Source organism: Teleopsis dalmanni, chromosome 1, assembly GCF_002237135.1.
Source record: "Teleopsis dalmanni isolate 2A chromosome 1, ASM223713v2, whole genome shotgun sequence".
In the NCBI taxonomy this organism is placed as follows: Eukaryota; Metazoa; Arthropoda; class Insecta; order Diptera; family Diopsidae; genus Teleopsis; species Teleopsis dalmanni.
In genome coordinates, this window is record NC_051846.1 from 17,179,425 (window position 1) to 17,192,312 (window position 12,888).

Here is a 12,888-nt window from a genome sequence, read left to right on the forward strand (position 1 = left end):
GTGGTTAATTTTTCTTTTCAGTAACATTTGTAGGAGCTTTTTTGTTGGAGTTGCTTGGCACTTTGTTTTTCTAAAAAAATTTTACTCACTATTTTGATTTTCGATTCTGAAAGATGTTTTGAAGCTACAAATAATTTCTCATTTGAACAGAAAGAATCACTCACAAAATTGCTTATGACCAAAAACTTAAAATATTAATTTTCCTAATGTTAATAATTTTCCTACATTATTTGAAACTTTAAATTTTATGTCAAGTTTTTAATACAAAATTTTGGTTACCTTGAACAATTTTTATCGCTTGCTGAGATGTACTGTAGTTATCTTAAAAGTATTTTATATGTTATAATTTTAGATTTCCATTTAATTTTACTTATTCGATTCGATTTATATTCTTTCAGTAGTAATTTTATTGCTTAACGATTATTATTTAGCACCTTTTTGTATGCATGCATGAGAATAGAGCGAAGTGGAAATATTTATTTAATTTTTAATTTATAATTTTATCACTTTATTTCAAATTAAAAATTATCGCAAGATAATAACTAACATGCAACAACAACATTCGATGGACTAGATTTGGTCGTAATCACTAAACTGACACCAACCAATTTTAAATAATAGCACAGCACACAGAGAACGAAACGACGAATAGCGAATAGCAAATAGCAAACAGCAAACATCCAACAGCAAATACACTTTTTTAATTCCTTTAATGTGGCGCTATAAGTTTATTAAAATAATTATATAAAAGTGATTATTGAAAAGTTTTCGCTTTTAAATGACAAATAACACACATACTTATACTCATATGATGAGAATGTAGATACTTTGAAATATTTACTAAACTCGGACGATTTAACGTTATTGCCAAAATTTCTGATATCGTTCAAATATAGTAACACTTTATTCGCTTTTTTGTTTTTATTTCTTTTTTTTTTGTTTTTTGTTTTTTCTTTTGTTGTATATTATCGAGCGCTACAATTTTTGTTACAAATTTCGATACTCTAAAGGGGAGGAGGTAAATTGTAACCACGAAAGTATACACAAAATCCTGTTGTATTAAAATTTTCTATGTCATGCAAACGAACAAGGAAACAGGAAAATAAATATTCAAGTAAAAAATTTTATATTATACCGTTATATGTGATCAAATTTTTTTTTAGTTTTATATTTTATAATATAAATTTATTTTTATTATATTGGAAATATTCTACTGGTTTTCAATTTAAACTTGGAAAACTTTTTTTTTTGTTAATTTCGTAACAAACGACAGCAACTGACACTCACTAATGTTGCAATCTCGACAGTAGAACAACGACTCAATGTGTGAAAAATCGTAGCCCCACATTGCTAAAAGTCCCCCGCAGTCCTCCCGTCAAGTCAAAACGGTTCGGTTCTCATCTATTAGTAGTTCACGTGAGTAGAGAGTTTCAATGCGCTGGAGCTCTTGCCAAAGAGAAATAGTAGAGTAAATGTAAATTCACATGAGACAGAACGCTAGAGGAGTTAAGAACTTAAAATGTCATTATTCTAAATGAAAAATTTAATACATACAAGCACTCACACGTACTGATACTACATGTGCATGGTGGGTTATAAACACTGTAAACATACGGACAGTATTACAAAATAACGCAGAGTTGCCAACGTGGAACAAACATTATACAATATTGCATTACAATTTTAATATTAATGACATCGTTTGGTAAGCAATTATACTTATTACAATACTATTATTATACTATCATAAACATATATATATATCCATTTATATATATATATTATATCCATATATATATAAAGTCTGTGCATTAGCAGAAGTTTTCATCTAAATGAATGACTCACACATATACATACGTTATTTTTAATTTCTGTAGTCAATTGCGCAATGAGGCATGTCCAATGAACTCTTTTATCTTTTTAATATTCAAATGATTTCAAGCGTTTAATTTTTTTAAGTATTTTGTTAAATTCTAAATTCCCAAATCTGGAATCATATGAATAAAAGCAAATCGTTTATTTTGAACACCAAGCGACATTTATATATAAAATTGTTAATGCTTCGTAAATACCATATTTAACTTAAAAGTACGTTAGTTGTTATTTACTGTATAAAATTAAAAAAAAAAAAGGAAAAAAAGGTTTGCTAAATCATAAATGGTCCATACACAGATAATGCTTCAAACCAATTATTTACTAATAAAAACAAAGGGAAGTGTAATTGATTAGCTCACAGTGTAAATTAATTAATAATGTAAATTAAATTGAAGTTGAGTTTTAAATACTCATATTTAAATTTTTTATTAAAAATACAGAGTTTTTAACGAAAAATCGATAATCCAATATACTACTGTGCGTGAAGACATACAGCAATATATAAAACTGAGAATTGCAGAAAGCATTATAAATATGCTTTTATAAATAAGTAAAAAATATTATAATAAACCAATAAATGGTTTAGACTTTGCAGAACTAAATGCAACAATTTCAAATAAGTTATGAAATTTGATAACTATAACGATTGCAACCATATTTGCAAATTTAGATTTTAGAAATAATTCAGCGTATATATATATTTTCATAAATCTATGGTCTTCTTAAATAGTTATATTGTCTACTATTGTCTTAATCTAATAACTAGTTTGATTAATTAGTTTGATAGTACGAATTGACATCCAAACGAAAATTGCTTGATAAATTACTTTCATCATCATTATCATAAGGTATAAGCACAGTTTGTTTGGTTTGGAACTCGTTGTATAACTAGATTATCAGAATATATATAATCGGTTTTTGACTTCTAATTCATTATGTTTTGAATATATATATATGTATAGTGATGTATAGTGCAATTTGACTGATATAGATGTTTCTAAAATATTATCTACTTGCTTTTTGTAGTTGCTTTCGAATGATTGGCTCGAATGATTGGAGTTTCTCAACTTCAAATTAATCTATGTGTACTGAAGAAAACCAGTCATAATTAACTAAAGGAGTTAAGTCAGATATTGAAAATTCTCTCATTATCAATAGGATGGCAGAATTGGTTGATATATCCTATCCGCAAAAGTTTTGTTTTGTACATAGTTTTTACAATTATATATATATATATATATATATATATATATTTAATCCTTTAGCTCCTAGGAGGAGCATAGGGCCGCAGTGAGTTTTTGCAATTGCATAGCTTAAAAATGTAATAATGTGCTTTTTAAGTCCACTCAAATATATAAATTTATGCAGTGAAATAATTGTAATCGTTATTATTGTAATACAAATAAATTTTATTTTATTCGAAATTAATTTAGGAAAAAAAATGATATTGTATTTAAATATCAATCGAAGAATTGATAAAGCCTTATTTTTATTAAATTAATAAAACAGTAAAATTTTTAACGTTGTTCTATTATTCTAGCATAATTCACACATTTATAAATAAAGTTGTAAAGTAATTGTATTCACTGATGCATCCAGTAAGCATCTGTGAATAAAAATCACTAGTCTTTAGTTACTCAATCAAAGTACACAACAACGTCTATGGCAACTCTATAACTAGACCTATTTACAACCATTTATAAATACATACATATTAGTAACAATGGTTTTGTGCACATACTACACATTAGCAGTTCCAGCGGGAAAAGCTTACCAACATACCGTTCCAACGAGTGTCACGAGTACAAACCAAAATAAATAGGTTAACTTAAATCGTTTTTCACATATTTTCCCATTGGGCCACCAGCGGCCGCAATCTGACAAATGTATGGGTGAGAGTATGTCGCGCCAAATGATTTTGTTTTTTATAGTTTTTGTACACAAACGACGAACGGAAGAAGTGGGTGAAACTGAAACGTATTTGGCTCAGTGCTTTTAAACGCTCTATATTATAATTTGTTCTGCTCACAATTTACATACCGAGACTCTCATCATATTTTCCAAGGCTACAACAACAAATATTCATACTTGAATGTATATGATTTCAACGAATAAAATCAGCAACCCCCACACAGCAATATTTGCCGAAACTACTCTATTAGCAGAGAGAGCAAGCCAAAAGATGCGAATTTCTTTATAAAAAAAAAATATCGTCTCTTTGCATTGCTCTTATACAATTGCCATTGTCATTGTCAACCGCGCGTTAAAAAGCTTTAAATTCAAGCCTCCACAGAAGTGTTTTGCGCCCACTTTGTTGTTAATTTACCCAGTGGCTGATGAAAGATTGTCTCACCCGAACGTTCTAAGGATTTATCATGATGTGCATTGAAAAAATTCACAATTAAAAATATTTCTTGGATCTAACTTTAATCTTTTAGATCTACGATTATCATTATTTTCTGACAAGACAGGTTACAATGATAACATACTACAGCCTAAAACATATATGACAGATTTTATTTTCAATAAAGTGTTCAGGTCCTTTAGAACTGAACTTTAACATATAATTAAAATAATATATATTATATAGTTGCTAGCGCTATGGTTCCTTCACTTATTTATAAAACCACATGGTGTTTTCACTCTAGGCTAAGACTGATGCAAACGGTAACGTGTCTATCAGTTTAACAATAAAAAGTACTTGTATTCTGTTGTTCCATATCCGAATTACTTAAGCCAGATGCTAAATTCATATAATGGAAAGCATGAAAAAACACAATACACCACTTACTTAGAAACAATACTTCGAAACAGTGCTAGAAAAACTTATGGGTAATAGAATAGAATAATATATATGTTTTTATCGAGTTATGGGGATTTTTAAAAAATCAGAACTATGTAGGAGAATGGATAGTCTCATACTGGTTCAAATAAATTTAACGTAAGAATGGTTTATTTATAGCAACAAGTTTGCACTAGAGAAAGAAATTCAAGCAAGCAAGACATCCAAATGGAGTGAAGAAGATAGCAACAATTGTAACTAGCTGCTGTTTTACTAGCACACTCAAAGTCTTACTTCAACTATTACTTAGTGATTATTACATTTAGCAGTTGGCTATTTATTTTACCAAACATAAAAAGACTCTAAACACTCACTTATCGCCTATAAGCCTATAAGTATATTATCATCTTTTTTACTTCGTAATCTGTTTAGGTTACAGGGGTTCTATTTCATATATCAATTCCGACATTTTACAAGATATCTAATCTATATATCTATTTTTACAAAGAGCAGAACAAATTTTATAAGGACCAGAATCAAATTACTTACAAGAATAATTTTTAACAAAAAACATGTTATTTCTAATATTTTTCTAGTACTTTCTTTTATTAGCTCGTTACATTTAGTTCAAAATTCTTCAAATTTTCTTATGCCTTCCAAATAATTGAATCCTCAGGAGCACTTTTTTTGTTTCAAATCGATGTAAAATCTGTCCAACAGCTCTTAATATAATACTATTTGTCGGCGAACGTTTTACCTCATATAAGATAATCTATGTAAGCGATACCGTTTGCATCTCAAAAAGTCTGTAAATGATATAACTGACTCTGCACCATCAAAAATGGAATATTAGCTATATGCATGCGATCTCAAATAAAGTTCATAAAGTTGCTGAATTAACAACTGCTCCCCTGTCAACGAAAATGAAAGACTAGCCGTAAGAGATATCGATAAATTCTTGTCTTAATTGTTTGATATTTATTGGGTTTTTTTTATATTGAAGTAGGTAATAAATAAGTAATAAATAAGAGTTGTAGAAACCTGAAACCCCTTAAACATTATTTGGTTATATTTGTTGTATTAATCTCGAAACGCAGTCAATAAAGATCCCATATCTGTGCTGATTTTTCGCACGATCTATAAAATACCCCCAATATACCTCATCAATTGATAAAAACCCTTTTTCACGTAAAAAGTTGTTTTGGTCTAAAAAAAGGCAGAACTCAGAGACAGTTAAACCTGCAAATGGTAGTCTAAATTATTGACTTCGGTGTTGGTTTCTTGAGTCGTGAAAGTAATCGCGTTATATTGATAGAAAATTAATTTACTCTTCTGTACATTAGGTGTATTTTTTCACGAATTTACATTCAATTAGTCCAGAATGTTGCAATAATAATCTAAGTTCTACAAAGCTTATACGACACTTTTAATTAAACTAGCCCACTTTTAACCTTGTTTTTGTGGGAGCAGATTTATCTAACACATTAACTATTACAGAATGAATTATAAATTTAATTACTGCAAGAATATGTCAATTTTAATTGGTTTGTATTGAAATTAAATTTGGCTATGTCCTTATGGAATATGGAATATAACAATGATAAATAGATAAATAGATGCTGCTTTACGAAATTGAAAAGTTCTCCAAAGTTAACATTTGATTAAAATCAAATATCAGAAATCACCAGAAAGTAACGAATTATTTATAAGAAATTAGAAATTAACTTAAATCTAACAGTTCCAAAACCAACTACTTTTTAGTCTTAATTCGATGATAAACAGGACTGAAATAATTTGTGACGCAAAATTGTACTAATATCTAGAACTCTAAAGCATCTAGAACTCTAAAGCGGAACTGAACCGAAAAAACAGTTATTTTTATTGATTTGAAATGAGAACTGATATATTTTATTTTCATTGAATCAGAATGAAATTGTTCGATTCGAAGCAATAATTCCCACAAAAATATAACTCATTCAATTAAATAAGATTTAAGAATTTTAAAAGTGAAAACCTATATGAACAGTTGTAGTTGCAGAGATATCTTCGTTTTTTCAGTGCTTTCACTGTACAATATAAAATTCAACCTTCAGAAACTGCATCATTTTATTTATAAATATTGTCATATTATAATTTTTCTGATATTAAAAAATTTTTTGTTTATTTGGTATTTAATTTGCCATCATAATTTATCAAGACTTGCCCCAGTAGTTGCCACAATACGATGTTTGCAAGCAGTACTGTGGTTATTGCGGCAAATTAATGAAAATAGAGACTTTTTTACTCAAAATTATTTAAACATTTTTGTACGGGAAATGCGACTAATTGCAATACAATTAGTACGTAAATTGTAAACATGAGTTAATAGAGATAGTATAAACGTACTGTAAAACTAGTTAAATGCCAATCAAGCGACAGCCAGCAATTAAACGGAAATATCAGAAAGTAAAAAACAAAATACTTTGCAATAGTATGACATTTATTTCATAATATCATCAATCTTTTATCAATATATTCTTTTATAAATTTAAAATTGAACAATATCAACGCAATCCTTATTCAAATATAACGACAAAAGCAATCACATTTATTAACGAATATCAAATTTTATCACAGAAGTGGAGCAATCTTAAAAAGATGTGAAAAGCAGTACCACTGGAGAATTTAAATACGACACAAAATAAAGAGTCAGTTGAACTTGTCTCTAAAGAGCAAGACACTTTACCAGTGATCCGCTCTTCTTCAGACAGACAACACCTGCTGAGAGTACAAGATATTAGTAGATCGTGACAAACAAAAGATGTAAAGAACAAGAAAAACAAGAAGTTAAATTAGTTTACGGACAGCAGTGGTTCAAGTTTAGAAGTTTCACATACTCGTACGTACATATGCGTATTTAGTACAAGAGACTCTTCCATATTCGTGTTGCAATAGACAAGCTAATCTCACCTATTATCAGGTAAGTGAAAAGTGAATAGTTGAAATAATTGGAACAGCATTGCTGGCAGATATGACAACATATTTCTACGTGAACGAAGCTTTTATCGAGCAATCACATTTCGAACAGCTGAAGTACAGTTGTTAAAGGACATTATTTCTACTTTCTACTTACATACATTAAAAATTATACCACGAACTGAAATTATTTCGTTCATTTAAAAAAAACATTTAGATATCCAGATACTTTCACCAAAATGCGGTTTACCAAGTTATGTATATTCTACTCTTGCAAATTCATAAAAATATAATTATATAAATATTTCGTTCATATAAAATTTTTATTTTATTTTATAGATTTTCTAGTTGACGTATACTTTTTGTTATCTAATGGCATTTGCAACTGGAACTTTAAAACTCATTTGTTGTGTGCAAATGTATTTCTACACTCTTAGATTAGTAAAAAATCTGCAGACCGTTCTCTTAAGAGAGCATAATTCTTCTGTGAAAACACATCTTAAGCGGGGAGTCAGGTGGGGGTCACGAAAAGTGGTTAACCAGAAACAAAAAAAAACATCAACAAGCCAGAAAGCCGAGAAGCAATGAAGTTTGACACACTAACCTAATTCAAAGATTCGATTTTCTGGTTTTCCTTAATGAGTTTTAAGATTGCGACGCACTGCGCTATTCATTTTTAATTTAGTTATAACAAAAGAAACGCATTTGTTTACTAATTAAAAGGAGTAAAATCTATTATTACAATTAACAATTAAACCACATCACTCAAAACGAAAAAAATATGCTTTATATTAGAACTCACCCTTGGTGTGTGAAGAGTTGCGGATGTCCTTTTCTTACAAGAGTGGAAGCTGCAGTTTTCAAATAGAATGGATTTTGAAATAAACTCGTTCCCGCTTCTTTCCTGTTATAATTCTTTACATTTGTTTTTGGTAGAGAATAAATTTAAAAAAATTTTTTCATTAGGTTTATAAAAATATAAATTTTTTATTCTATTTTTATTTCAATGCATGCAGGTATATTTCAGTATATTCTTTTCCCTGAATTTATTTCAAACTTTATTTGTTTTCGTTGTTTTAATTTGCACCTTGCCAACTGAGATTTTCTTAAAATGATCTATTCTTTATTATTTATTATTTATAGATTACAATTAAAAACAAAAATATATTAGTTTTCTAGCACATATACGCACGTACTCGCTTGAAAAATTCTTATACAATGTGAAAATCTAATATTTTAAGGTAGCAATATTCTATACTGACAAAGGAACGAAGAGAAGCGAAACATATAAACAGACTCAAAGAAACTAAAAAATTAAAAACAGAGTGTAGATCTTTCACATTCAACATTTTGTACATAAACCGTAATTTTTTCTTTTAGAGTAGCAAAAAATTACTCGTAACTTACGAAAGAAAACATGTGAAGCAACAACAAAAGCCGTAGTATTTTGTTTGAGAGTATCAAAAAAAACACTCTCAACTTAAGGCAGAAACCATGTGAATCAAAAACAATAAATGCATCCTTCAGAGTAAGGTTTCACTCGAAAAAAATTTTACGACTTAACTTTCAGTGCAGCCGAATTCAAAAATCAATCTATTGTGAATGTTTACTAGAAACATGGTGTGAAATGTCACTCATACATTAAAATCATACAAGAATTTCGTTTACTAATAAATTTAAATACATAAATTAATTTAAATATATAAGATAAAAATGCTTATCATTACCATTCTAACATTCATTATGTTTTCTTTTATTTAAATTAATAAATTTTAAGTGCTTATAATTTTTGTATTTCATATTGTACTCAACACAACAAAAAACATATGTTTCTTTTTACAACTCTGAAAGAATTATATATGTATTCTTAAACCCCTCAAAAAATATTTTATTTATTTTGCTATTCATTTCATTTTTTTAATAAATCTTAATTTCATCTTGAATTTATATCATATTTTTGTATTGTTGTTGCGCTCGTAAAAAGGTATTAGTTTTATATAGTCAACCAAAATTACAATTTAACTATGATTTGTATAAAACTAAAGGCGTTTTCGGCAGCTCGCAGTAAAGTAGCTTCGGCCAGTAAAGAACGCAATAGGCGAACTATTGTGAACCTTCATTGGAAACTCCAACGAATATTACAATTATATGTCAAAAATCATATGTTAACAAAAATTTAAATAAAATTCACAAATTTGATTGTGAAAAATAAAATTTCTTTTGCAAACATGTCACAAAAGAACTAATAAAATAAGCACTATAAGAACTAAGAAATTTTGAAAAATATATAATAATTCTTTGCAATTATTAATGAGAATATCTTTTTTTACATGATTATAAATAAAATATAATTTTTCGTATCTTTTAACAGTTAAATAATACATAGAACAAATAACATATTTATTACGAACAATGACGACACGAAATACGAATAATTAACGAAATCATTCTTTGACAGATAACTGGAAATTTCGTATGTGCTTCCAAAAATCGTTCACAATAGACGAATTTTCAGTGTTGGCAACCATGTGACTTAAGCTGCTCATCAGATTGGACTAAATAAGCCAGCATTGTTGTTTCATATATTACTTTTAAAATAAGCAATTGAAAACGCCTAATGTATATGAGTACATGAAAAAAGTATAATTGAAAATTTAGAGGGTTTTGAATAGCAAAGAAAGAAATATAGGACAAACACAAAAATTTATTTTTATTTTATTGAAGTTTGGCTGACCATACAACGCTGTTTCGAGTATTGCCAAGTACTCTTCATCAGTGGTCTTTGGAATAATCGAATTTATATTTAATTAGTTTATAGTCCGTATATAATTTGTTTGGACTGCAAGTGCCAGGCTTAGAACTCGTGCCTCTCAAATTAGAAGCGATGACTAATCGTGTTTATCCACAAGAAGCCAAGGCAGCACAAACTTTCAATGCTCAAGTTCCAGGTTTTATTGTCACTTATTTTTATTTAATTAGTGATAATTAATTTAATTTTAATAAAGCTTCTTTGTTACCATACAAAGAAAGTCTAGCTTTACAGCAATAGAAATACTTTATTCATATAATTGAAAATTATTTAAATTTGTTTATAAATTTTGTTGTTAATGGAAATTAATACTTCCTGCATTCTTAATGCTACTTTAAATTCATTATTCATTTTAATTTTTAATTTTATATTAATTATTTATTTTTATGTAAAATACGACTTGCTTGCATTATGTACACATATGCAAGATTTGCTATTTTTCAAAACATAACACTTGACAGATTCTAACAGTGATACCAATGTCTCGCTTAGCGCATTTAGGCTAACAAATTGCTGTTTTTTGCCACACTTGCGAGCTGCCGGAAGCACCTACGATAGCATGCAAAACTCATATAATATGGTAAAAGAGATCATGATGAGCTTTATTGTTCTGTATTTTATGTTATTACTTATGGTTGAAAAGGTAAAATTCATTGTTCTATATTATATTTTATTAATAAGTTTCGTATATAAAATTTCAAATTTTTTATTTATTCATTCAAGTTTGATAGTGTATGCATCTTATTAGGCCATGATTCAACTTTCATATCAATTTAAATAAAAGAATAATAAAAATTGCTCGAGTGTATTATATTGGTAAATTAGTTTGTAAAAACGCAATAAATTATGGCTTTAATTGATGTTGACTCCTGGTAAAAATTTTTTGATTAATTTAATTATTAAATTGATTATTTAATTATGAATTAATATTATTTTTAAATTAATGCAAGGCAAACTGAATATGATGCATGCATAAGGCTAAATGATAAAATCGCAACAGAGTTAAATCAAAGAACATCAACTGATTTACAAGCTTCGGAATATCAAAATCTTTCTGCCAGTATACAAGTGGGTCTCAAGCAGTTTGCAAATGAATTGCAGCAATTAAAATATAAGCTGGACGTTGCAGCTAAAAATCGGTCAATGTAATGTTATCAATTATATATAGCACAGATATTTAAATTTAAACTCAATGCAGTACTTTTGAAAACATTGAAAGTCGTCAAACACAAGTGGACACATTACAGTCTCAGCTGCAGCAATTACAGGCCAAAGTAGCTAAGACTTCAATTCAACATAACTCTCGACATGGTAGTTCTCAACCAGCTGTTATAGCTTCAAACGGTATTGAAGACTTACGGCAAAAACAAATTCAAATACTTGAGGATCAAAACCGAGGGCTCGAATCACTATCGCAAACTATTTCACGCCAAAGAGAACTTGCGACTCAATTGGGGTTGGAGGTCGAGGATCAGAATGGTTAGTATGCTATTATTTAGATAAAATTAACTATATGCTTACCAACTGTAATATCTGCATTGTAGATATACTGGATAATTTGGCAAACACAATGGATAATGTCGACACCCGGGTTCACATAGAAACAAGCAATATTGGAGAGTTAAATCGACGTGAAAATACTTGTGGTAAAATCATAAAAATTTGAAAGTCAAATAATATTTGTACTCATTGAAGCGTCGAGCATTCTAACACTCGAATATATTTGCGTTCGAGCATTTGGGTCGAGCCGTTCAAAAAAAAATGTCCGTACATCGTATGATGTTTGAGCATTTGAGAATTTTTGAATTTTGGGTATACTGATGTTCCAGCCTAACAAGCTGTATTCGAGCATTTGCTGTTTTATGTTTTTGTATACGTCAGAAATAATATATAATATAATACAGAAAACCATTTGTGCATATGCTGCTCGAATTCGTGTATACCGAGAACTGCTCGAACATTGTAATTCTCAAACACAATTATTTGAAGCACTGGTATTTGTATGAAATCAAAAATAAAGTAAAATGCAGCTCAAATGTTTTCATTCTGTAACAATTCGAATATACTCGTTGCTCGAATATAGCAATGCTCGAACACTTAAAACATTAATTAAATAATAAATAAAACAAATACGTTTATTCCGATATTCTCTTATAGGCTATTGGATTGCAATTGTGATTTTAACGGTTACGAATATACTGGTAGCAACTTTAGCGTAATATTTGGATTTAAAACAAAAATGCTTATTTTTTTAAATTATAAATTGAATTCCTTAGTTGAAATAAAATTCGTTCTAAAACCATTTGGGACTCTAATTTTAACTATCTCAGATTTTTAAAAATTATTGCAGAAATATTAAATAATTGTTAAATAAGTCAAGAACTTGCTATTATATAGTATATATATATATATATATAGTATATAGTTTTATTATACAGAAAATAAAAAGGTAAAATAAAATTCGGTT

General features: G+C 28.5%; 2 protein-coding genes across 8 annotated transcripts in view; one reads left to right on the forward strand and one right to left on the reverse strand.

The window, feature by feature from the left end:
* The window catches only part of LOC119670148 (protein boule), a 33,354-nt gene extending 24,522 nt beyond the window's left edge, over positions 1 to 8,832 (reverse strand). For 4 of the 7 annotated variants that reach the window (XM_038080296.1, XM_038080292.1, XM_038080298.1 and 1 more), the window contains exon 1: positions 8,415 to 8,832. The gene's annotated coding sequence lies outside the window, so the exon portion shown is untranslated. Of the gene's footprint in view, positions 1 to 89; positions 228 to 279; positions 721 to 798; positions 908 to 8,414 lie in introns of those variants that run through there. The other 3 variants (XM_038080293.1, XM_038080295.1, XM_038080294.1) reach the window with 3 other exon arrangements.
* A 2,347-nt stretch (positions 8,833 to 11,179) lies between these two features.
* LOC119671696 (syntaxin-8) lies at positions 11,180 to 12,887 on the forward strand. Its single transcript, XM_038082449.1, has 5 exons — positions 11,180 to 11,293; positions 11,372 to 11,566; positions 11,620 to 11,900; positions 11,966 to 12,067; positions 12,579 to 12,887. Exons 1-5 carry the CDS (start codon positions 11,268 to 11,270, stop codon positions 12,638 to 12,640), a joined length of 666 nt encoding a protein of 221 aa, XP_037938377.1. The 5' UTR covers positions 11,180 to 11,267; the 3' UTR covers positions 12,641 to 12,887.
* Position 12,888: the final 1 nt, after the last annotated feature.